This window comes from Phaseolus vulgaris, chromosome 6 (assembly GCF_051622355.1).
Source record: "Phaseolus vulgaris cultivar YP4 chromosome 6, ASM5162235v1, whole genome shotgun sequence".
In the NCBI taxonomy this organism is placed as follows: Eukaryota; Viridiplantae; Streptophyta; class Magnoliopsida; order Fabales; family Fabaceae; genus Phaseolus; species Phaseolus vulgaris.
The window spans coordinates 16,164,498-16,187,640 of record NC_143503.1 but is presented as its reverse complement, the minus strand read 5'-3'; the positions used below and the strand labels follow the sequence as shown (position 1 = coordinate 16,187,640).

Below are 23,143 nucleotides of genomic sequence, written 5' to 3'. Positions count from 1 at the left end.
GTATAAGCCCAACAAGAAAATCCTATAAATAGAGGATCAACCCAAGAGGTAAGGTAGAGTGAATTTTATCTGATAAATGTAAAATTGTTTCTAACTTTGGCATCAGAGCGCCTTGCAGGTACACACACCCATCCGTGAGGAGAGAAGCTGAAAGCCCAATCTGGAGAGAAGTCGAAAGCCCAACTAGGAGAGAAGTCGAAAGCCCAAAAACTAAAGGATTAGTGGGAGAAGTCTATTGTCAACTTGTTTGAGTGTTCTCGGTCCCTTTTGCAAGAACATTTTGGTGTCCACCGTGGGGTCGAGAGATAGTTAAAGAAGTTGAAGCAGAGATGAGTAGAAGAGAAGAGCAGGGTGGAGAGCAGGAAGATAACCAAAATATGATGTCAATGACAATGTTAATACAATTACAAAAAAAATTTGAAATGTTAAAAAAAAGTAATGAAGAAGAGTTAAGTATGTTGAGAGCAGAAAATGCACATATGAAAAGAAAGTTGCAAGAAGAAACAATTTTGAATTCATCCTTTGAAACTGTCCAGCCAAGAATACCAGCAAATGAAAGATTTCATAATAATGAAAGTTTCCAAACAAGGAGAAGATTACCTGAGACTTCTGGAACTTTTATTGGAATATCTTCTAGAAAACATCCATTCTATGATGTTATAATGGATACTCCATTACCTGATAATTGGAAAAATTTAACCATAGAAAAGTATGATGGAAGCACAAATCCTGATGAACATATTTCAATTTATACAACTCAGATTAGTTTATACACATGGAATGATGCTATAATAGTGTTTCCAACAACATTGAAAGGAGCAGCGCTAAGTTGGTTTACATGTCTACCACCTTTATGTATTGATTGTTTTGACATTGGTGGAGAAGTTTGGATCTCAAATTGCAACTAGTCGGCCTCATCATTTAACATCAATTGCATTGGTAAATATAAGGCAAGAGAGGGGAGAATCGTTGAGAATGTTCATGGAACGATTTGGAAAGGTGGCTTTGGGCATTCAAAATCTTAGCCCAGAAGTCACAATGCATCACATGCCGTTTCCCGACAGTCTTTGTAAGAAGTCGACAACTAACCTTGATGAATTAAGGCAACAAGCATCGAAGTTTATGCAGATGGAAGAATTAAGAAAATTCTGTAATCCAGCAAGAACAAATGGAGGTGGAAAAAGGGGAATTGAAAGAGAAAGTGAACCTATGGCTAGGAGAGCAAAAGAGGAATTTCGAAGCCGAAAGTTCTAGCAATATACACCATTGAATACCAACAGGACGAGAATTTTACAGAAAGCAATGGCAGCAGAAATCATACCACCCCCAAGAAAAGCGAGAACACCTGAAAGGGCATATCATAGCAAGCACTGTGAGTATCATAAAAATCATGGTCATCATACAGAAGAATGTATCGGGTTGAAGGATAGAATATAAGAGTTAATTCAAGCCGAACAATTGAGGCGTTTTGTCAGAAGTGGAAATGTAAGAATGAGGAAAAGTTCTGAAAGAGAACCGAGAGGTGGAAAGTTAGGAGAAAGAAGGTCAGAGAGGTTTGAGAGAAAAGATAATAGAAGGGTGGAAAGAAGAGGAGGTAGACCAGAAGCAAGAAATGAAAGGGGTTACCAAAATACACAATCAGTAAGAAGAAGTAGAGAAAGATGTCTAGGAAGACCGGTGAGAGGTTTCATTAACACAATTTCGGGAGGATTTTCTGGGAAGGAGTCATCTTCAGCAAGAAAACAATATTGGAGAAATGTCAGAACAATCAATCATGTTTTTAAAAGAAGAACTTTGCCACCAATGCTTTTTACGGATGAAGATTTTCAAAAGATTGATCCCGATCATGATGATCCAATGGTAATAACAGTAGAAATAGCAAAGTATGCAGTTATGAAGACTCTGGTTGATCAAGGAAGCTCAGTTGATATATTATTTTGGGATACTTTTAAGAGACTACACTTGAAATAAGAAGATATGGTCCCTTTCTGAGAGCAAATTATTTGTTTTTCGAGTGAAAGGGTGAGTACAAATGGTTATATTGACTTGGCGACAACGTTTGGAAGAGGAAGTGCAACAAGGAAAATTAAAATCAGGTATTTGGTAGTAGATGCTTGTACGTCATATAATGCATTGTTGGGAATGTCTTATTTAAACAAGTTGGGAGCAATAGTTTCAACACCACATCTAGCCATGAAATTCCCAACCGAGAAGGGTGAAATAACAACTATTTATGTTAATCAAAGAGATGTCCGAGAGTGTTATGCAGCGGAGCTGAAGATGACTTTAAAGACAGATAGAGAAACTGGCAGAAATATGGTGGCCATGGTGGATTTAGATCCGAGAATGAATTATGAGAAGTTGGAACCAAAAGAGGAAACAATATCTATTGTGCTGGGAGAAGATGAAAAACAATGTACATACATAGGTGGAAGTATGCTTGAAAACTTGTTGAATAAGCTAATTGCAGTATTGCGTAGAAACAAATATTTTATTGCATGGAAAGTAGCTGATATTCCAGGAATAGACCATGAGGTAATTTCCCACAAGTTATATGTTTGTCAAGGGGCAAAACCGGTATCACAAAAACAAAGAAAACTGGGTGAAGAAAGACGAAAAACAACAATTGAAGAGTCTGAGAAGTTAATGCAAGCTGGTTTCATTCAAGAGGCCCAATATACAACATGGTTATCTAATGTGGTGCTTGTCAAGAAACCAAATGGGAAATGGAGAATGTGTACTGATTACACTGATTTGAATAAAGCATGTCCAAAAGATTCATATCCACTACCAAGTATTGACCAATTGGCTTATGGAGCATCTGGCCAGGAGATGATGAGTTTTCTTGATGCTTATTTGGGTTATAATCAAATACAGATGTATAGACCAAATACTCCTAAGATAGTTTTCACCATCGATACGACTAATTATTGTTATAAAGTTATGCCTTTCGGTTTAAAAAACACTGGAGCAACAAAAGCATCAAGTTGAACGCACTAGCAAGGTTTTTACCAATTCTAGCTGAAAAAACAAAACCAATAACAAAATTGTTGAAAAAAGTTGACACTTTTGAGTGGAGTGAACAATGTGAGCGAGCATTTACCCAGTTAAAGAGCATGATAGCCAAACCACCCATTCTAGTTAGACCCATACCAACCCAACCTCTCATAGTCTACTTAGCAACTTCACATGAAGTTATATGAGCAACCTTAATACAAGAAAATCCAGAACAAAAACCAATATATTTTGTAAGTAGATCCCTCCAAAATGCCGAAACCAGATACCCCTTGGTTGAAAAAATAGCTTTAACACTTGTGTACACAACAAGACGACTTCGACCATACTTTCAGAATCATCAGGTAATTGTGAGAACTGATTATCCAATATCTAAAATATTAAGAAAACCAGAGCTTGCAGGTAGAATGGTTGCATGGTCAGTGGAACTTTCAGAATTCAGAATCAGATACGAATCGAGAGGAGCAATCAAGGCGCAATCACTTGCTGAATTTATTATTCAATTACCAACAACAACACAACTGGAGGAGTGGACGTTGCATGTGGACGGCTTATCGAATAAAAAAGGAAGCGGTGTTGGGATAGTACTTGAAGGACCAGAAAATTTCCAAATAGAGATGGCATTAAGACTTGAGTTCAAAACATCCAACAATCAAGCCGAATATGAAGGTCTAATTGCAGGATTACTCTTAACCAAAGACATGGGAGTTGATAATGTCATATGCAAAAGCGATTCTCAACTTACAGTAGGACATATACAAGGAGAATATCAGGTAAGGGATCCATTGTTAATGAAATATTATACTAAAGTGCTAAAAATTATGCAATGCTTTGTTAAGGCCGAGATAAAATATATACCGAGAGAAATGAATACAAAGGAAGACTCGTTATCTAAGTTGGCAAGCCAACAACGACAGGTTCAACATAATTCAGTCATACAACAAACTCTTAATCAACCTATGGTTAGTTTAGAAGAATGTTTCAATATTACAATCGCGAAAGATGACTGGATCAAAGCATATGTAGAAGTGATAAAAAATCAGGAACAAGGCATTGAAGTAGATCCTAAGATGATAAAAAAAAACAGTCAGTTTTGTTTTAATAGGTGATAGTTATACAAAAGAGGGTTTTCAACGCCTTTGCTAAAATGTCTTTCACAGGAACAAGCCGAATATGTGACCAAAGAACTTCATGAAGGAATTTGTGGACTACACTGTGGAGCCCGAACAATGGGAACGAAGATTTGCAGGGCAAGATATTACTGGCCAACGATCCGAGAAGATTGCAACCAGTATGACAAGGCATGCAAGAAGTGTCAAGAATTTGGAAGCCTTAATCATATACCAGCACAAGAGTTGTAGGGAATTATTTCCCCATGGCCATTTGCTAAGTGAGGAATGGACATACTCGGTCCATTTCCACTTGGACGTGGACAAACTAAATTCATGATTGTTGCTCTAAATTACTTCACTAAATGGATATAAGCAGAGGCTTTGACTAAAATAACTGCTCAGCAAGTTCAAACTTTAGTATGATAAAACATAATATGTAGATTTGGAATCCCACACACTATCATAACTGACAATGGCCGACAATTCACTGATAGAAAGCTTATGGAATTCTATGCAGATTTGGGGATTAAGTCCACAACAACTTCAGTTGAGCATCCGCAAACAAATGGACAAGTGGAAGCAGCAAATAAAGTTATTCTCAGGCACCTCAAAAGAAGATTACGAAGTGCGAAAGGTTTATGGGCGGAGAAACTACTAGAGATTTTATGGGCATATAGGTGTATTCCGCAAACTTCAACGGGCGAAACACCATTCAATCTTACATATGATACTGATGTCATGCTACCTATAGAGATTAATGAGTCAACATTGCAAAGACAAATAGAAGATTGGAACATCAATAATGAATGTCTAAGAACGTATTTGGATCTCATTGAAGAACTTAGAGAAAGAGCGAAAATAAAAGAAGAAGCAGTAAAGAGAAAAACATCTAAGAGGTTTAATGCAAAAGTAAAGCCTAGGAGTTTTAATGAAGGCGATTTGGTTTGGAGAATGCGGACTGATGCTCGAAAGGATCCACAGCAAGGAAAGTTAGCATCAAATTGGGAAGGTCCTTTTAGAATTTTAGAAAACTTAAAAAATGCTTACAGGTTGGAAATATTAGAAGAAAAGGTACTACCGAGAACATGGAATGCGAGTCATTTAAAGTTTTATTTTAGTTGAAAGACAATGTAAAGAACTTTGTGTATGAACTTATTACATAATGAAGATTTTTTCGAAGCAAAAAAATTAGTCTCAATAGAATTCAGCTTACAAGTCTCTCGGTCTTGGATGATTTCATTCCAGGTGAAACCTTGCCAAGAGAGATATCATAATATTTTGGTCATGGATGATTTCAATACAAATGAAACCCTGTCAAAATAAAACATTTAGAAACTCTATTGGGTTTGGATGATTTCATTACAGGTGAAACCCTCCCAATACATATCGCCAATGCTTTTCAATTTCGAATGCATTCACGACTAATGATAACAAATCACATATTAATCGAAAGGTGTCACCGAGAACATCTAAAGATAAGTTAGGAACTTAAGTTCATAAATTGAAAAGAGTTTTTAAACCGAAAGGTTCCTATACGTAATGAAACAACCTTTTCAACTTAATTATGTTAATCGAAAGGTGTCACCGAGAGCATCTAAAGGTAAGTTAGGAACTTGAGTTCACAAATTGAAAAAAGTTTTTAAACCGAAAGGTTCCTATACGTAATGAAACAACCTTTTAACTTAATTACATTAACTGGGAAGTATGACCGATAACATTTATGATAAGTTGGAAACTCATGTTCATAATCACATTAATTAAGAAAATTTCAATTAAAAGATTATCAACAAAATATGTCCATAAAGTTTGTATTACCCGAGAAATAACAAAAACCAAATCATTCAATTTGATCAGACCGCTTATAATAACAACCAGCAATAACAAATAGACAATAGGAACAGAAAAGTTCTATATTAAAGTTGCAGATAATACATTAGTATGGCCATAATGGCACTCAAAATGGTTTAATTCCCGATAACTAAACAGGATCGATAACAAAAAATTGATCTAAGTAACTTGTCTAATTCATGATGTTGATATTTGTTGCATCATCATCCTCCTCCTCCAGAATCTCATTGATGGTAACCAGTTCACCTTTATAAAAATCTTTCTTCATATCAAAATTTCTTTCGTCGATAGGAATCTTGTAAAAATATTTGGCTTGTTGAAGAGCTTTATCAAAACCTAATTTATGTTGCTCAATAACAAAACTCTCGACTTCAGCCACGCTTGTTTTCAGTTGACCTATTTCTTTCTCCATGAGTTTGATAGTGTTGTTGTCAATCTCTTTACCATTAGATAACTCCAACATCTTTTCCTTCAGTTGATTGTTATCAATTTGAAGTTGCTTTCTTTCTTCATCACTCTTCAGCCTTTCAGAATTCAGCTCTGTAATCTTACTTTTAAGATTTTCCTTTTTAGACTCACGTTGAGCATTTAACACATTCATTTCTTCCACTTGAAGAGTTAAAGACTTGATCTTTTCATGTGCCTCAGCAAGTTCAGTCTTCATTTTGTCAAATTCAGCATAAGAGATACTAATTGCACTTTTTCCTTCATCATTTTTCCAATCAGAAAGGTTTGACTTAAAAGTTCAATAATAGAATCAGCTAAGGTAGCGACATCAGAAGCTTTCAACATGTTATACGAGGACTCATTCACAGAAGTTTGAATGAACTTCGAAAATTTAGTACTTGCAGCAAAGATTGATTATAGGAGTAATTGTGTTGAAACTCCTTCAGCATGACGATGACGCTGAGAGGACGAATGAGATCTCTTGCCACTTCGAGCTATTTTCTTGTTTTTCTTTAAAGGGCCAACGATATGATCATCATTTACAAGTTCAATGGCTTCCACCTGGGAGATAGGTTCAACCATTTCAACTCCTTCCGCATGATCAGCAATCGGTTCAGGATAAGGAGTTACATCACCCGCCTTATTCAGAAGTTTCGAAAAATAAGACCGTGCTCTTGGATTGGTAGCCACCATTAAATCTGAAAATCAATAAAACATTTAGCAAAGTTAAGAATCTCTGGCTATCTAGCAAAAGTGTGAACAAATACATACCAATGAAATCTTTTCATGGTATTTTTGAAGTGTATAATCGTAACAAAGCACGGGTGGGAATCTGGTAGGAGAAGTGACCGAAAACCTCAATTACACGATGATCATCAGCATCCATAGAGTGGTATGACCAAGAGTTGAACTTCTAAGGTTCGTTAGTCCAATAGAAAGGAAACTTAGGAGTATCACCGTTAAAGAAATATTTTCTTCCATCTTTCTCTATTAAAACCTCCTTTAAAATCCTTATATGAAGAAGTAAAAGGCTTGAGAAAACAAATTCTAGGTTTACTAATTAAAGATAACCAGCTTGGTTGTTTACCAGGTCGAGAGCTATAATAATACAAAAAAGATTTTGGACTAGGAGAAAGTGATAATAATTTACACAAAAAGCTAAAAGCTTGTATAGAAGCCTAACCATTCGGATGGAGTTGGGTGGGAGCAATATTGAGAAAATTAAGTACACCCATTTGAGAATCATTCAATGGAAATCGAATCTGAATATCACTGAAAAAACAAGCATAAAAATAAAAAAAATTCACTCTTGTCATCTTCATGACCATGACAAACATTGTCAACATTCCAGCGCGCCGAAAGGTAATTATATCTTCATCAATATTAGAAGAATAAATTTGGGTATTAGAAAGAAAATCACGAAGCTCATTAGAAGAACGATACCGAGAGAAAAAATCTCGGACTTTAGAGTTAACCCAGTTATAACCAGGACGAGAAGTTCTTTGAGGTGCAATTCCTTCGGCTCTATGGGGTACAACAACAATAGTGGCTTCATTCGAATCTTTCATACATGAAAGAGTAGCAGATGAAGACTTTGATTCTGGATTTTCCTCAGTCCGCACCACTCGACCCATAGATTCACCACCCGCGCTCGAAAAACCCAAAAATTCATCATAAAAAGAAACAGAACTCGAAATAGACATTATACCTTTGAAACAATTTGTTGGATCTCTCGAAAAAAGCACAAAATAAGATAGCACTCAAAATGGAAAATCAAGCAAAGTATTTATAGTGGAGATAAAACCCTAAGAATTGAAACGTCATAACATTTCAAACCATTCAAATATTGTGCATCTAACGGTTGAGTGAGTCTTTCACATCCAATCATTTGTTCTGATCAAGAAAACACACAAAACGAGACATTTAATGCAAAATCAAAAATAATTTCAAAAAAGATTTACTGACACGTTTCGTAATATTAGGCATAACGCTTTTCTGAAAAAGTAAAACCTTATGCCTGGGGGGCTAGTGTACTACCAGGATCGAGAGATGTGACCAAGAGGTCATACCGAGAATTACATATATAAAAAAGAGATAAAATAAACATTGTAGTAAGGCCCAAGTTGATAAAGGTCCAAATTAATGGGTGTGCATAAAGTAATAAAGAGGTGCAGAAAGAAAGGCCCAAACAAGGTATAAGCCCAACAAGAAAATCCTATAATAGAGGATTAACCCAAGAGGTAAGGTAGAGTGAATTTTATCTGATAAATGCAAAATTGTTTCTGACTTTGGGATCGGAGCACCTTGCAGGTACACACACCCATCTGTAAGGAGAGAAGCCGAAAGCCCAACAATCGAAAGATCAATGAGAGAAGTCTATTATCAACTTATTTAAGTGATCTCGATCCCTTTTGCAAGAACATATAACCATGTTAAATTTGTCATTCTGTTAAAATATTCGTGTTTTTTTGTTGCACATTTGCTTTAATAAAACAATACCAATCCTTAATCATTCATTATATAGAGGACATAAATTTTTGTTGTCTTTTGTCTTGGTCTTAATAGATAATTAATTTGTTTGATTGTTAATTTATGCTAAGAAAAATGAGAAAACAGTGGACATAGAATCTATCTATAATACAAATAGAAGGCACTTTGAGGGTAAGTTCTAAAAAAAATTCAAAAAGAAAAAATTTAAAATTTTAACTAAAAATAGCAAGCTGAAACTCATTCTGAGAGTGACAAGTGGCACTCTGTATGACATACACGTGTGCAAAACCCCATTTCTTTAAATACTCCCTTTCTTTATATACACTTTCAGCGTTTCTCTCTCCTATTACTCAACTTCCCCGATTTCTCTTTCTTTTTCGTTGCCTTTTGGTGTCTTCTTCTTTGGGCTTCCTGTATGGTTCTTCATTTTTGGCTTCTTCATTTCATTTCTGGCTTCTCCTTCTCGAGGTGATTATTGCTTCTGTTATGTGGATTTTGTTCATCTCATTTACGATTTTTTTCCCATAGCATAAAAATGAAAACTTTTTTGGTTTTTCTTATCAAAGTTTCGTTCTTTTCATGTTTCTACCGTTTCTTTTCTTCTTTGTTGTTCACATGGTTGATTATGTGTTTTTTTGTTACTTTTGACAGCATAAAAATGATATCCATCTACATTTCAGTTTCTGCAGCAACCGGTAGTGGAAGTGGAATGGATTTTCGTTCATATTCAAGCATTAATGATGTGAATGCAATAACAAGAATACATGATTCTTTGACATTCTTAGGAACAACTTGAGTTGGTCATGAATTGGCACTTTAATTAGAATTGGATCAATGTTCTAATTCAAGAACTCACCAAGACTTTGCACCGAACCAAAGCTCACATGGAAGTCCATGTATTGTCAAATTGAATCAAACAACAAGAATTGAAGAATTAACAATTGAATTCAGCCAAAAACAGAAAACTACCGAACAGAAATTGACATACAGCAAAGTACCGAACAGAATTTGAAGAACAAGTAAGCTAGAACATGATTCATGAAGAAGAAACAAAGCTTGAGAATAGAAAACTTATGGAGATGGAAGGAGAGGTGAGTGATCACGCCACTTAGAGTGTGGATACTCCAAGATTAGTGAGTTGCCACCACTTGAGGTTCACCATAGACACCCAAGATAAGACTTGATGAAGGCACCAAAGCTCTTCCAATTTCTCTCTCAAATTGAGTAGAGTTTTCTTACTACAATTTCCAAATCTGATTTGTACAAGCCAAGCACCTCTATTTATAGCCTATAAGGTGCTGAAATGCAAAGCTAATCAAATGCAAATGTGCCCCTAATGACATGCAACTTTCGGCGCCAACTTGTGCATGAAGGAAGTGTGACTTTCCTTCCTAGTTTGGCACCTCCTAACTCATATCTACACTCCCCCCTAACATCCCTTACTAAGTTCACACCCCCCTAAGCTTCTAATATTTCTAAACTACAACTAAGGATGCTTTTTACAAAAGAGGTTTCTTATGTTTCCCTCTTAAGCACCATCTACCAAAGATATTACAAATAAAGAAAACAATTGTCCATTATTTCCTAAGGCCTTGAACATGCTTCTTGTAAGCCTTTGAGGAGAATGAATGACGTCTTGCACATCTACCTCTTGGTCCTCTTCCTCTTCTTGTCCTTGTTGATTGGCTTCTATTTGTCCTTGGCCTTGATCTCCATCAATTAAGGTGAGATCTTTTCCTTCTTTTGTTCGTTTGTCCTCATGGGTTTTTTCATTTTTCACTTTTTTGCTGATTTAATCTCTTCTGGAGTTTTTCCATCTACATTTCAGTTTCTGCAGCAACCGGTAGTGGAAGTGGAATGGATTTTCGTTCATATCCATCTTATGTTCAAGCACCAAGGTGAGATCTTTTCCTTCTTCCGTTCGTGTGTCCTCATGGTTTTTTTCATTTTTCATTTTTCATTTTTTTGCTGATTTAATCTTTTCTGGAGTTTTTCCATCTACATTTCAGTTTCTTTAGCAACCGGTAGTGGAAGTGGATTAAATTTTCGTTCATATCCATCGTATGTTCAAGCACCAAGGTGAGATCTTTTCCTTCTTTTGTTCGTTTGTCCTCATGGTTTTTTTCATTTTTCATTTTTTTTCTGATTTAATCTTTTCTGGAGTTTTTCCATGTATATTTCAGTTTCTGTAGCAACCGATAATGGAAGTGGAATGGATTTTTGTTCATATCCATCGTATGTTCAAGCACCAAGGTCAGATCTTTTCCTTCTTCTATTCGGCTGTCCTCATGGTTTTTTTCATTTTTCACTTTTTTGCTGATTTAATATTTTCTGGAGTTTTTCCATCTACATTTCAGTTTCTGTAGCATCCGGTAGTGGAAGTGGAATGGATTTTCGTTCATATCCATCGTATGTTCAAGCACCAAGGTGAGATATTTTCCTTCTTCTATTCATCTGTCCTCATGGTTTTTTTCATTTTTCACTTTTTTGCTGATTTAATTTTTTCTGGAGATTTTCCATCTACATTTCAGTTTCTGTAGCAACCGGTAGTGGAAGTGGAATGGATTTTCATTCATATCCATCGTATTTTCAAGCACCAAGGTGAGATCTTTTTCTTCTTCTGTTTGTCTGTCCTCATGGTTGTTTTCATTGTTCATTTTTTTGCTGATTAATCGTTAATGGAGTTTTTTTGGGCTACTTAAGGTTTGGACTTCCACTGAAAAAGATATCTTTTTTGTTGTTAAACTTTCTTTGGCAAATTTTGAACACCTTTTTTCCATCTACATTTCAGTTTCTCCAGCAACCTGTAGTGCAACTGTAATGGAATTTTCGTTCATATCCATCATATTTTCAAGCATCAAGGTGAAATCTTTTCCTTCCTTTGTTCTTATGGTTGTTTTCATTGTTCATTTTATTTGCTGATAAAATCGTTAATGGAGTTTTTTTTTGGGCTACTTATTCCCTAACCAAGCATGACCTTCCAGAAGGATGACCCGAAGCATGACACAAGATATGAGGCTAGGTCAAGACCATCCACTAGCCAGTACCACAAAGCCTATCATTCCTCAAAGGATCACCAGGAGCAGAGCCCATGTGTTGGGAGTTGAGCACCAACTAGTTTCTTTGTTTTTAATTTTAGTAGATTAGGTTTCATATAGCATAAATAAGAGTGTACTTAACAATTTGGGCTTGTGCCAAGCCCATTTTCTCTTCATGAGCACCTAGGTTTAGGAAGGGCAACCCTAGCTTCTAGAAACTAGTTTAGGGGGCGACATTGACCTTGGTCAAACCCTATGGTCACCCCTCTTCATTACCTTTTCTACCCTCCCCTCATCTTGCTCTCCAAGTCACTCCTCCCTATATAAAGGGTGTCTTCCCCCATGTAATGAAACATTGAATTTTGAATAGAAAATAAACTCTGTCAGAATGTTTAGTGAGCTGAGTCTCTTAAAGGTTCTTGGGTCTTATCTTGTGAGTATAGTGCACTTCAAGTGGCGGCTTTTCACCACTCATCTTGGAAGCTCCCATCCTTCCAAGTGGCGTGATCCATCTTCCATTCCATAAGCTTCCTCTCATCTCTCTTTTTTCTTTCTTCCATTACGCCTTCCATATTTCCATTTCCATTTTCTTATTTGTTCTTAATTTTTTATTCGGTCTTGCTTCCTTCCATCTTATTTTATTTTAATTTTCGCACCTCATCATCATCATCACCTTATATTGTGTTTTTCTCTTTACCCTCTAGAAGTGAACCTTCACACTTACTTAACCACTTGGTTAAATTCGTGTCCAGTGGGAATCCTCTTTGAGTTTCTCACCATATTCTGTCTAAAACAAAAACTCATAAACAAAGTGTCACCATAAATGTGCAATCCTAATTTCTCAGTATACTTCTTTGAAAAAATTGGTTCAACTAGCCATCAAGGTTGAATCACAAATTTTAAAGAAAAATTCTTTTAAAAATACTCATAATCATCTGTACAAGAAATTTGCTATTTACATACCGATTATTACATACGAATTCAAATCCGTATGTAAATTGAACATTACATACGGATTTGAATCCATATGTAAAGTGACGTTACATACGGATTTTTACATACGGATCTTGATCTGTATGTAAAGTAAGCATTACATACGGATTTTTACATACGGATCCAAATCCGTATGTAACATTACATACGAATTTGGATTCGTATGTAAAGTCAGCGTTACATACGAATTTTTATATACAAATTTGGATTCGTATGTAAAGTGAGCATTACATACGAATTTTTACATACAAATTTGGATTAAATATTTTAATAATTGTAATAATAATATTGATATTAGTGATAATATTAGTATTAATATTCTTATTAATATTAATATTAATAATTTAATAATAATATTAGTAATAATAATATTAATATTAATAATATTAATAATAATATTATTAATATTAATAATAATATTATTAATATTATTAATATTAATAATATTAATATTAATATTAATAATATTAATAATATTATTGTTAATATTAATAATATTAATAATATTATTAATAATATTAATAATATTAATAATATTTATAATATTTATAATACTTAATAATATTAACAATACTTAATAATATTAACAATACTTAATAATATTGAGAATATTATTAATGTTAATAATATTATTAATGTTAATAATTTTAATAATGTTAATAATTTTAATAATGTTAATAATTTTAATAATATAAATGATATTAATAATAATAATAGGTATAATAAAAATCATAATGTGACAAAAAAATTTGTCTGGTGTAGTGGTTAAAGTTTCTTTGGTAATTGAATGGACTTGGGTTTGAGTCTTGGCCACTATATTGTGCTCTCCTACATCCACACGACACCTTAGGCTATAAATAGATTGATTTTTTCTTTCATATGTTTGTTACAACTAACTTCTTTTTTGTCTGAATGAAGTTGATATACTATAATTCTCTTTATGTGCATTAAAGACTTTCTTTCTAAAATGTATTGATTTCAACAACATCAATCTTGAGAAAAAATAATTTTTGAATTTTGAAAGTAAAATGACATTTTCTTTGAATTTGGAAGACTAAAAAAAGTTTTAGGTTTAAGGGAGTTAAATTATCAATTTTTAAATTTGAAAGACTACAAACCCACTTTTAAATTTGAAGGCTACAATAAAATATGATTTAAAATTTATAGACTAAAAGAATATTTTATTTAAAAATTTAAAATTAAATTTTCCATTATGTTGTAATGTGTCATTACTTGGAATTGTTAACTACGTGAGTAATAGGTATAATATAGCTAGTAACAAGGAATAAAAAAAAGGTTGTCTTAAATTTGAAAACTAAACCAAAAAATTTTAATTTTAGAAGAATAAAGGCAAAGTTTCAAGGATTAACAATATATTTAAATCTACATGTTTCATACTAAAAGTATTTAGTTCTAACCCTTTGAATAAAATGAACATATTTTGTACAGGGCACAAAAACAACAAATTTAAATTGTAATTTATATTTAAAAAATAATTGTGTGAAATGAGGTTGATTCTAAGCACTCATATTACTACCATATTCTAAGGCTTAGGGTTTAATAAAAATGGAGCTCATTCAGTGCTGTTATAACGCTGCAATCTCAGCTCATTGTACGGCCGTGCATCTCATTACATCCTCAATAGTGTGCTGTGTAGGCAAGAGCAAGTTCACTCAATGGTTCCTAATTGTCTGATTCGAACGTTAAGTCCATCATTCACAAACCACACAACTACCCAAATTCTATTGGGCTCTCTGCTGCAACACAAACCCAATGCTTTCCTTTTATACTTCAAATACTTCACTTCAAGCACCACTTTTGATTCTGAATCAGATGGAAATCACCACAAAGATGACACCTTTACCGTGTCTTATCTCATTAACTCATGTGGGGTGTCCCCTAAATTGGCCCGGGAACTCTCCAACAGGATTAATTTGAAGAACTCAGATGGCCCTAATGCTGTTATTGATCTTCTCAGCAGCTATGGGTTCTCCAAATCCCAGATTTCAAAACTTGTGGAGAATAATCCCAAATTGATTTGTGCAAATGCCGAGAATACCCTTTTGCCGAAACTCAAGTTCTTCCGTTCTATTGGGGTTTCCGACACTGACTTGCCTAAGATCCTAATTAGAGGCCGTCATATCTTGTGCAGAAGCCTGGAAAAATGCCTCATTCCGCGTTATGAGATCCTAAGGAGCGCACTTCTTGACGATGAGGAAGTTCTTAGGTCTTTGAAAAGTTCCCCATTTGGTTTTTCATTTAGTGACACGAAAAAAAACTTGGTTCCAAACATTGAGGTTTTGAGGAAATGTGGTGTGCCCCAATCTTCCATCTCTTACCTGATGACACATGCTGGAACTCTGGCCTACCGAGAACATTCCAAATTTGTGGAAGTTGTCAACACTGCTAAGGAAATTGGGTTTAATCCTTTGAGAGTAAATTTTATTGTGGCTATTGAAGTGCTTAGTAAGAGGAAGGCAGTGTGGGAATCAAGGTTTGAGATTTATGAGAGATGGGGATGGGACGGGGAAATGGCTCTTCGAGTAATTCGGAAGTTTCCTGCTGTTATAAAGCTGTCAGGAGACGTTTACCAAAAAAAATGAGTTTCCTTGTGAAGGAGATGGGTTGTCCATCAGAAGCTATTGCTGAATATCCTGTGGTGGTAGGTTACAACTTGGAGAAGAGGATTATCCCTAGATTTTCGGTTATCAAAATCTTGAAATCAAAGGGTTTGCTTTTGAGAACAGTTTTCCCTTTAGTTCCTTTATTTGCATAAATGAAAGTACTTTTTTGGAGAAATTTGTTGTCAATTTTCAGAAAGATTTGCCTATAGTGCGAGATGTCTACAGCAGTTTGATCAAACAACAGAGTGTAATATAATCTTGGAAGGATTTTGCAGGTGATTGTTCTAACTTTCAAGTTTTCTATTTCAATGCTGATTTTTGTTAGCCTTTTTTGTGTTAGTATTGAGTTTTATTGTTCTTGACGGTGAGATTTCTGGCCAGACTTATAGCATAATGATTTTGGATCAAGTATATAAATCCATGTAGTGGTGATTTTCATTTCAGTAAATTGGTTTATTTATTTTTGTTGATAGCACACCACATTTAATGAAAAGTTCTATATTTTGTTGGCTTAGAGTAATTCTGTTGAATTTTATCTTGATTGTTTTTCTCTTGTTTTAATGAGAGAATTTGTTTAAGCTCAGTAGTCTGTTATGGTGCATTGAGAGATTTTTTATTATGCTTGTTTAGCTTAAAATTGTCACTAGTGCATTCTGCTTCTTGAATTCATGGATATATTAAAATTTGGACTATCATCAACTACTAGTTATCTCTATTGGCAAGACCAGAGAGTAGTTAGTTGGATAGTTTGTTAGCTAGCATTGGTAGGTTGTTACAATTAGCTTAAATAGGAGAGTTGAGAAGTGAGCATTAGAATCTGTATTAGTACTCATTCTACACAATGACTCTAGGTAAGGATGCACTAGTTGTCAGTGGTTGGTGAATCTAGGTATAAGAATGTTTGGGGATGTCTCTTTTGTTCGTTCTGGTATTTTGAGGCTTCATTATTTAATCTTCTAATTTCAACTTTATATTTTGTTACTCTTTTCAGGTTACATCTATTTATTTGATGGGTTTGTACTGCTTTATCCTATTTGACAACTTTGCAATGCCTTCAGGCTTGTGACTATTATCTTTATGCATGGCTGAAGTTATATAGTAGTTTATAAATGTTAAGTTCTTTATATACGTATAATCCTTGTATGGATATGTTTCAAAAGAAATGGAACTAATGAATTTTGTTAAATGGTAACATTTTCACAATTGTTTTTTGTAATTAGAGTTTATTTAGTTGATGTAATGACATGGTGTTATACAATAAAGGAATCTATTTATAATACACCTAGAATATACTTCTAGGGCAACTTTTGCCATGTGTCAGCACATGGAAATTTTGCAAGAAATAAATAAAAAACAATTTAACCAAAAGTAATAAAAAAATGCACGACGTGGCTCGCTCTACGATTGACATGTGGCACGTCTTCTTTTTATCTAACCCTCATTGACTTTTCACTTTCTCTCACACTAATGTAGTGTTTGGATCAAGGGGTGGTCCTATAGCGCGAACGGATTATATGGTGGCCACCCAGTTTGGTTATGTGAGAGGGAGAGGGTGAGTGTGAGAGTGAATGGAAATGAGAGTGGTTTGAGGGTCATCTGAAATATAAAGAGAAAGGAGAGTGAAAAGCATGGAAAACCACATGAGATTGGTTGAAAGACCATGGTGCCCTTATTCACATTACACAACAGTAACCTTTTACTTTTCATGGAACCAGCTACTGCAAGCACTGCACCACAACACCACAATGGCCAGTTAGTATGCATGAGATTCATGACTTCGATGTAGAAATTTCTTTGACCAATTTGAATGAATATGAATGCAAGAGTGTGTTGGTGAGAGAGTAGGTGCATCATAATTGTGATACACGATTATATAAGGGCCTTCGAAGCTAAGCAAACACCACATCTGTCTAGCCTTCACACAGAGAGTTGCATTGTTATAGGGTGCTTGGAGATGGTCTTCAGTAAGCATGGAGGTAGGAGAGTGAGTTTGGTAGTTAATGTTTGTCCTGGGGTTAGGTTTTTTTTTTTCATTTTAGTTTCTAGCATAATCGATTATCATTGCAAAATAACGCACTACATAATCGATTATGTAGTTAAAAACAATTGATAATCGATTATGGTCGTGACATAATCGGTTATCTAAGAATTTTTGGCAATCATAGTCGATTATGAGAGCTTTGTTATTTTGACCATAATCGATTATTTGTTACCATAATCGATTATGTTAGACTTTGAACTGCAAGAATAGTCGATTATGCCTATTAAATGTTTGGATAATCGATTATGTGACTTTTTTTAAGAAAAGTGATAATCGATTATGTTCATGATTTTCCAGATTTTTGATTTTTTGATTATTATTTTTTGAATAATTTTTCAGGCACACTTTGATCTTGTTGACAGTTGCATTGTCTTGTGATTTTGTTGTGCTCTCTTGAGGTATGTGATTTTTTTAAAAAATGTATGTTTTATTTATGTTTAAATTGTGTTTGGAATTGAATTTGTTTAAATTATTTGAAAGTAGTTATTCATGTTAATTAGTTTGTAATTTTAGATGTCAATATTTAGGAGAAATTTATTAATTATATTAGTAAATAAATTATTGTGATAAGTTGTTTATGTAATTGTATATTGGAAGGAAATTTTTTTATGAAATATCAATATTTGTTTTGTGTGAGATGAATTGAAATTATAGATATGAATATGTATTTTAAAAATATTATTATTCAAAAGATTATAAAAAAAATTGTAGTAATTAAAAAAGGCAGAAAAAGTTAGAGAAGAAATTTGAATTTTAATAAAATATGTGTAGATATTTTTATTTTTTGAACATTTAATTGTTTATAAAAAAATAGATTTATTTATTTATAGAAAATATTTTTACAGAATGAAAATATAAATTTTTAATGTTTACTTTTTTTTCTTAGGTTTTACATAAATTATTAATCTTATAATTAGAAATAATGTTTTATTTATTTTGTGTTTAATTAAAATTATGAAATTTGGTTTACATTATGATTGTTTAGGGGCCATAGATAAGAGTCATGTACGTGTTAAGGTTGCACGTGCTGATGCACCTCGTTTTGTAGGGAGAAAAGATTGGCCAACTCAAAACATATTTGCAGCTTGTGACTTTGACATGAAGTTCACATATGTCCTGGCCGGTTGGGAAGGAACTGCCTCAGATTCAAGGATATTTAAAGACGCTTTGGTACGAGACAATCATTTGGTTATTCCAGAAGGTTACTTTTAGGAGATTGGGTGTGCACAACAATAAATAGGTTATAATAGTATATAATAACGCAACTTTCCACTATCTTTGTAAGAAAATACTATCTTGGTGATGTAGATTTTGTGTTAAAACCAAATATAATAACACCTTATCGCGAGATTAGATACCTTTTGAAAGAATATTTGCGAAGAGGGCCACAAAATGCTAAAGAGCTGTTTAATTATTGAAATTCATCACTTAGAAATGTAAATGAGAGAACATTTGAGGTGTTGAAAAAACGATTTCCAATTATAGGGAGTGGGACTGAGCCACATTATGATGTCGATACTATGGCAAAATTTGTTTTAGGTTGTTGTATTCTGCATAACTTTTTTTGCGGAGTCGACAATGATGAGTCTCTGATTGAAGAAGTAGATCATGAATTGTTACAAGAAGATGTACAACCAACCTCTACTTATGCTCGTGAGTATGATTATAGGGTAGGGTGTCATATTAAAGACACTGTAGCAAACAAAATGAAAGATTATGTAAACAATTAATTTGATGAAATAATTTATTTTCTGTTTTCTTCCAATGTTTGTCATCCTAACTTTATTTAAGTAAATTAATGGATCGCGGGAAGAATGTTGCTCTAGATTCATCAGGTGGTTTGAGAGAGTTCACTAGGTGGACGACAAAGATGAACCTAGTTATGTTAAATGCAATGATTGAAGAGGTCTGTCGAGGTTGCAGAATTGACAGAAGTTGTACTAGTCAAGGATATACTAACATTGTTATGGCTCTACACGAGACTGCATTATCGGCGATTAAGAAAAATCATGTAAAAAATCGTCAAAAAAGCCTCAAGGACAAGTGGAGGGAAGTACATGACTTGTTCGATGGATTGATTGATTACGCATGGAACCAAACCACCAAATGTTTTGAAGCGGATGACGAAGTTTGGAATGACTTGATCAAGGTACGATGATAAGTATATTTTACAACAAATACATTTGACTGCACATTGGGCATAATGTACTAACATGTCACATGTATTGAGGCCAAACCATTTGCGGCGAAATGGCGTGTCAATCCCATTCGCAATTATAACCTAATGGATGAGTTGTGATCTAATGATAGAGCCACAGGAAGTCGGGTCAGGACAACCCATGACATCAATTCACATCCGGACATAAATAATTTCAGTGTCAACCTTGACGACAATAATATGAATTATATACTCGAGCAACCCAACTTTGAAGAGGCACATGACTACGTCCCACGGTCACTTGATCCTCATATTCAATCAAGTGACACTCCTTCTATGCCTTTTGCGGGCACATCCTCATCTCGAGGATAAAAAAAGAAAAGGGCCCACCATGGACGAAATTGATGAACATTTTGTTTTGTTAAATACAAACCTTCAACAATGTGTTTCATCAATGAAGGATGAAAATTAGAATGCCTCTGACTTGGTTGACATTGCTCGTGCACAAACAATCTCAACACAAGATATAGCTGCGGAAATTAGACAAAGAAATGACTTATATGCTGAGCATGTACACCATCATCGTACCAGTACTCTGAGTCTGATATTTGGGCAATGCTGGTGGAACTTAACATTTAGGATGAACAGGTCATGGATCAATGCTACGAGTTTTTATGTGAGCATCTTGGAAAAGTTCAACAACTATTTGGGATGTCATATGAGCGTCGCATGACAAAGTTGTTTGCAATTATGACTAGACATTATATCTCTGCGTCGGCGTTACCTTCATGTCTTTCAATTACATGTTGTCCTTTTATTTCATTTGACTTATTATGTAATTTGTCTGTGTTTGTTTATTATTGGACAATTAGGATAAGAACTTTTAATATTTTACCTTAGGACTTTTAGTATTGTATTTTCATTGGTCATGTAATATTTTCTTTGTGAAGTTGTATTATTGTGTTTCATAACATCTACCATTATGTTTATGGTATTGTGTTAACTTTTGTTTACTTATATATTGTAGTAATTGTATTATACATGACATCATCATTCTAGAAACGTAACAGAACCCATAAAGGTAAAGTTCCAACAGAAGATGTTGCAATTTCTCCTCAGCCAACAACGAGGATTGAACAAGTTCTTGATTATTCAAGATACTTTAGTACAAAACGTCAAATGCCGGTGTTTGAAAAAATGTTTCACGCAAGACCAATATTATCACCCAAAGCTATGCATATTTCTCAGTAATCATATTGCATTCAAAACAATATGATTATTTAAATAAGTAGCATAAAACATTAATATTAAATAACAATTTGTCAATGTTCAACGTCAAAAATAACAATTCATTAATGTTCAACATGAAAATTATAAATAAAAATAACAATGACAATAACATAATGGTAACACAATCAATGACCTTGATGATGTCGAATGTCATTTAGAGTATCCTCAATTCGGTCCATCATTTGATAAACCATGTCAATGCGGATATTCATGTTATGTATCCCAGACAAAATTTGGGTTAACAGTTCAGTTTGATTGGGGATTGTCGGCTCAAGTTGACCACCTTCAACATCTTGTTCTGGCAATTGATTCTCTTCATCATTTTCTTTGTTTGACTGGTGAGGCCTACCAAGTTGTCATACGCCATTGACCTGAAATATATTTAATTTTGTCATACTCTTTTTCCCAAATTAATGATTCCGTCGTAACATCATTGCTTATTCATTTGACAAGTTGAAGCCTCTGTTTTGAAGCAGATGACGAAGTTTGGAATGACTTGATCAATGTACGATCATAAGCATATGTTAAATGTAATAGATTTCACTGCACATTCGGCCATAATGTACTAATATGTGACATTAATGTAGGTCAAACCATCTCCGACGAAATGGAGTGTCAATCCCTTTCGCCATGATAATCTAATGGAAGAGTTGTGGTCTAATGACAGAACCACCGAAAGTTGGGTCAGAACAGCCTATAACATCAATTTATCTCCAGACATAAGTAATTTCATTGTCAACCTTGATGATAATAATATAGATTATTTACCCGAGCAACCCAACTTTGAAGAGGCAAATGACTACGTACCACGGTCACCTGTTCCTCATATTCAATCAAATGACATTCCCTCACTCAAACATTCATTCTATGCCTTCTGCGGGGTCTACGGGCACATCCTCATCTCGAGGATGAAAAGGAAAAGGGCCCACCATGGACGGAAATGATGAACATTTTGCTTTGTTGACTACAAATCTTAGTCATCCGCTTCAAAACAGAGGCTTCGACTTGTCGAATGAACAAGCAATGATGTTAGGATGTGATCATTACTTTGAAAAAAATAGTATGATAAAATTAAATATATTCCAGATCAATGGCGTATGGCAACTTGGTAGGCCTCACTAGTCAGACGAAGAAAATGATGAAGAGGATCAATTGTCAGAACAAGATGGTCAACCTGAGCCGGTAATCTCCAATCAAATCGAACTGTTAACCCAAATTTTGTCTAGGATACATAACATGAATATTCGCATTGGCATGATTGATCAAAGGATGAACCGAATTGAGGATACTCTGAATGACATTCGACATCATCAAAGTCATTGATTGTATTATCATTATGTTATTGTTATTTTTATTTATAATTTTCATGTTGAACATTAATGAATTGTTATTTTTGACGTTGAACATTGACAAATTGTTATTTAATATTAAGGTTTTATGCTACTTATTTAAATAATCATATTGTTTTGAATGCAATATGATTACCGAGGAATATGCATAGCTTTTGGTAATAATACTGGTCTTGCGTGAAACCTTTTTTCAAACACCAGCATTTGACGTCTTGTACTAAAGTATCTTGAATAATCAAGAACTTGTTCAATCCTCGTTATTGGCTGAGGAGGAATTGCAACATCTTCTGTTGGGGCTTTACCCTTATGAGTTCTGTTACGTTTCTAGGATGATGATGCCATGTATGATACAATTACTACAATATATAAGTAAGCAAAAGTTAACATAATACCATAAACATAATGGTAGGAGTTATGAAACACAATAGTACAACTTCACAAAGAAAATATTACATGACCAATGAAAATACAATACTAAAAGTCGTAAGGTAGAATATTAAAAGTTCTTATCCTAATTGTCTAATAATAAACAAATTACATAATAAGTCAAAGGACAACATGTAATTGAAAGACATGAAGGTAACACCGACGCAGAGATATAACGCCTAGTCATAAATGCAAACAACTTTGTCATGCGACGCTCATATGATGACATCCCAAATAGTTGCTTAACTTTTCCAATATGCTCACATGAAAACTCGTAGCATTGATCCATGACCTGTTCATCCTAAATGTTAA

The 23,143-nt window shown here is 34.2% G+C and overlaps 1 protein-coding gene, 1 non-coding gene and 1 pseudogene across 3 annotated transcripts; all 3 read left to right on the top strand.

The window, feature by feature from the left end:
• Window positions 1–2,193: 2,193 nt before the first annotated feature.
• LOC150027197 (uncharacterized) lies at window positions 2,194–5,552 on the top strand. The gene is made up of 5 exons (XM_090303860.1): window positions 2,194–2,879; window positions 3,401–3,788; window positions 4,176–4,372; window positions 4,568–5,198; window positions 5,493–5,552. The coding sequence occupies exons 1-5, from the start codon at window positions 2,194–2,196 to the stop codon at window positions 5,550–5,552; spliced, it is 1,962 nt and encodes a 653-aa protein (XP_090159986.1).
• Window positions 5,553–14,494: 8,942 nt separating this feature from the next.
• LOC150027196 (transcription termination factor MTERF15, mitochondrial-like) lies at window positions 14,495–16,747 on the top strand (annotated as a pseudogene). The gene is made up of 2 exons (XR_016521726.1): window positions 14,495–15,842; window positions 16,559–16,747. The product of XR_016521726.1 is annotated as a transcription termination factor MTERF15, mitochondrial-like (transcript).
• A 656-nt stretch (window positions 16,748–17,403) lies between these two features.
• Window positions 17,404–18,728, top strand: LOC137831066 (uncharacterized). Its single transcript, XR_016521727.1, has 3 exons — window positions 17,404–17,543; window positions 17,948–18,006; window positions 18,594–18,728. It is a non-coding gene; the product is annotated as an uncharacterized LOC137831066 (transcript).
• The last annotated feature ends 4,415 nt before the right edge of the window (window positions 18,729–23,143 follow it).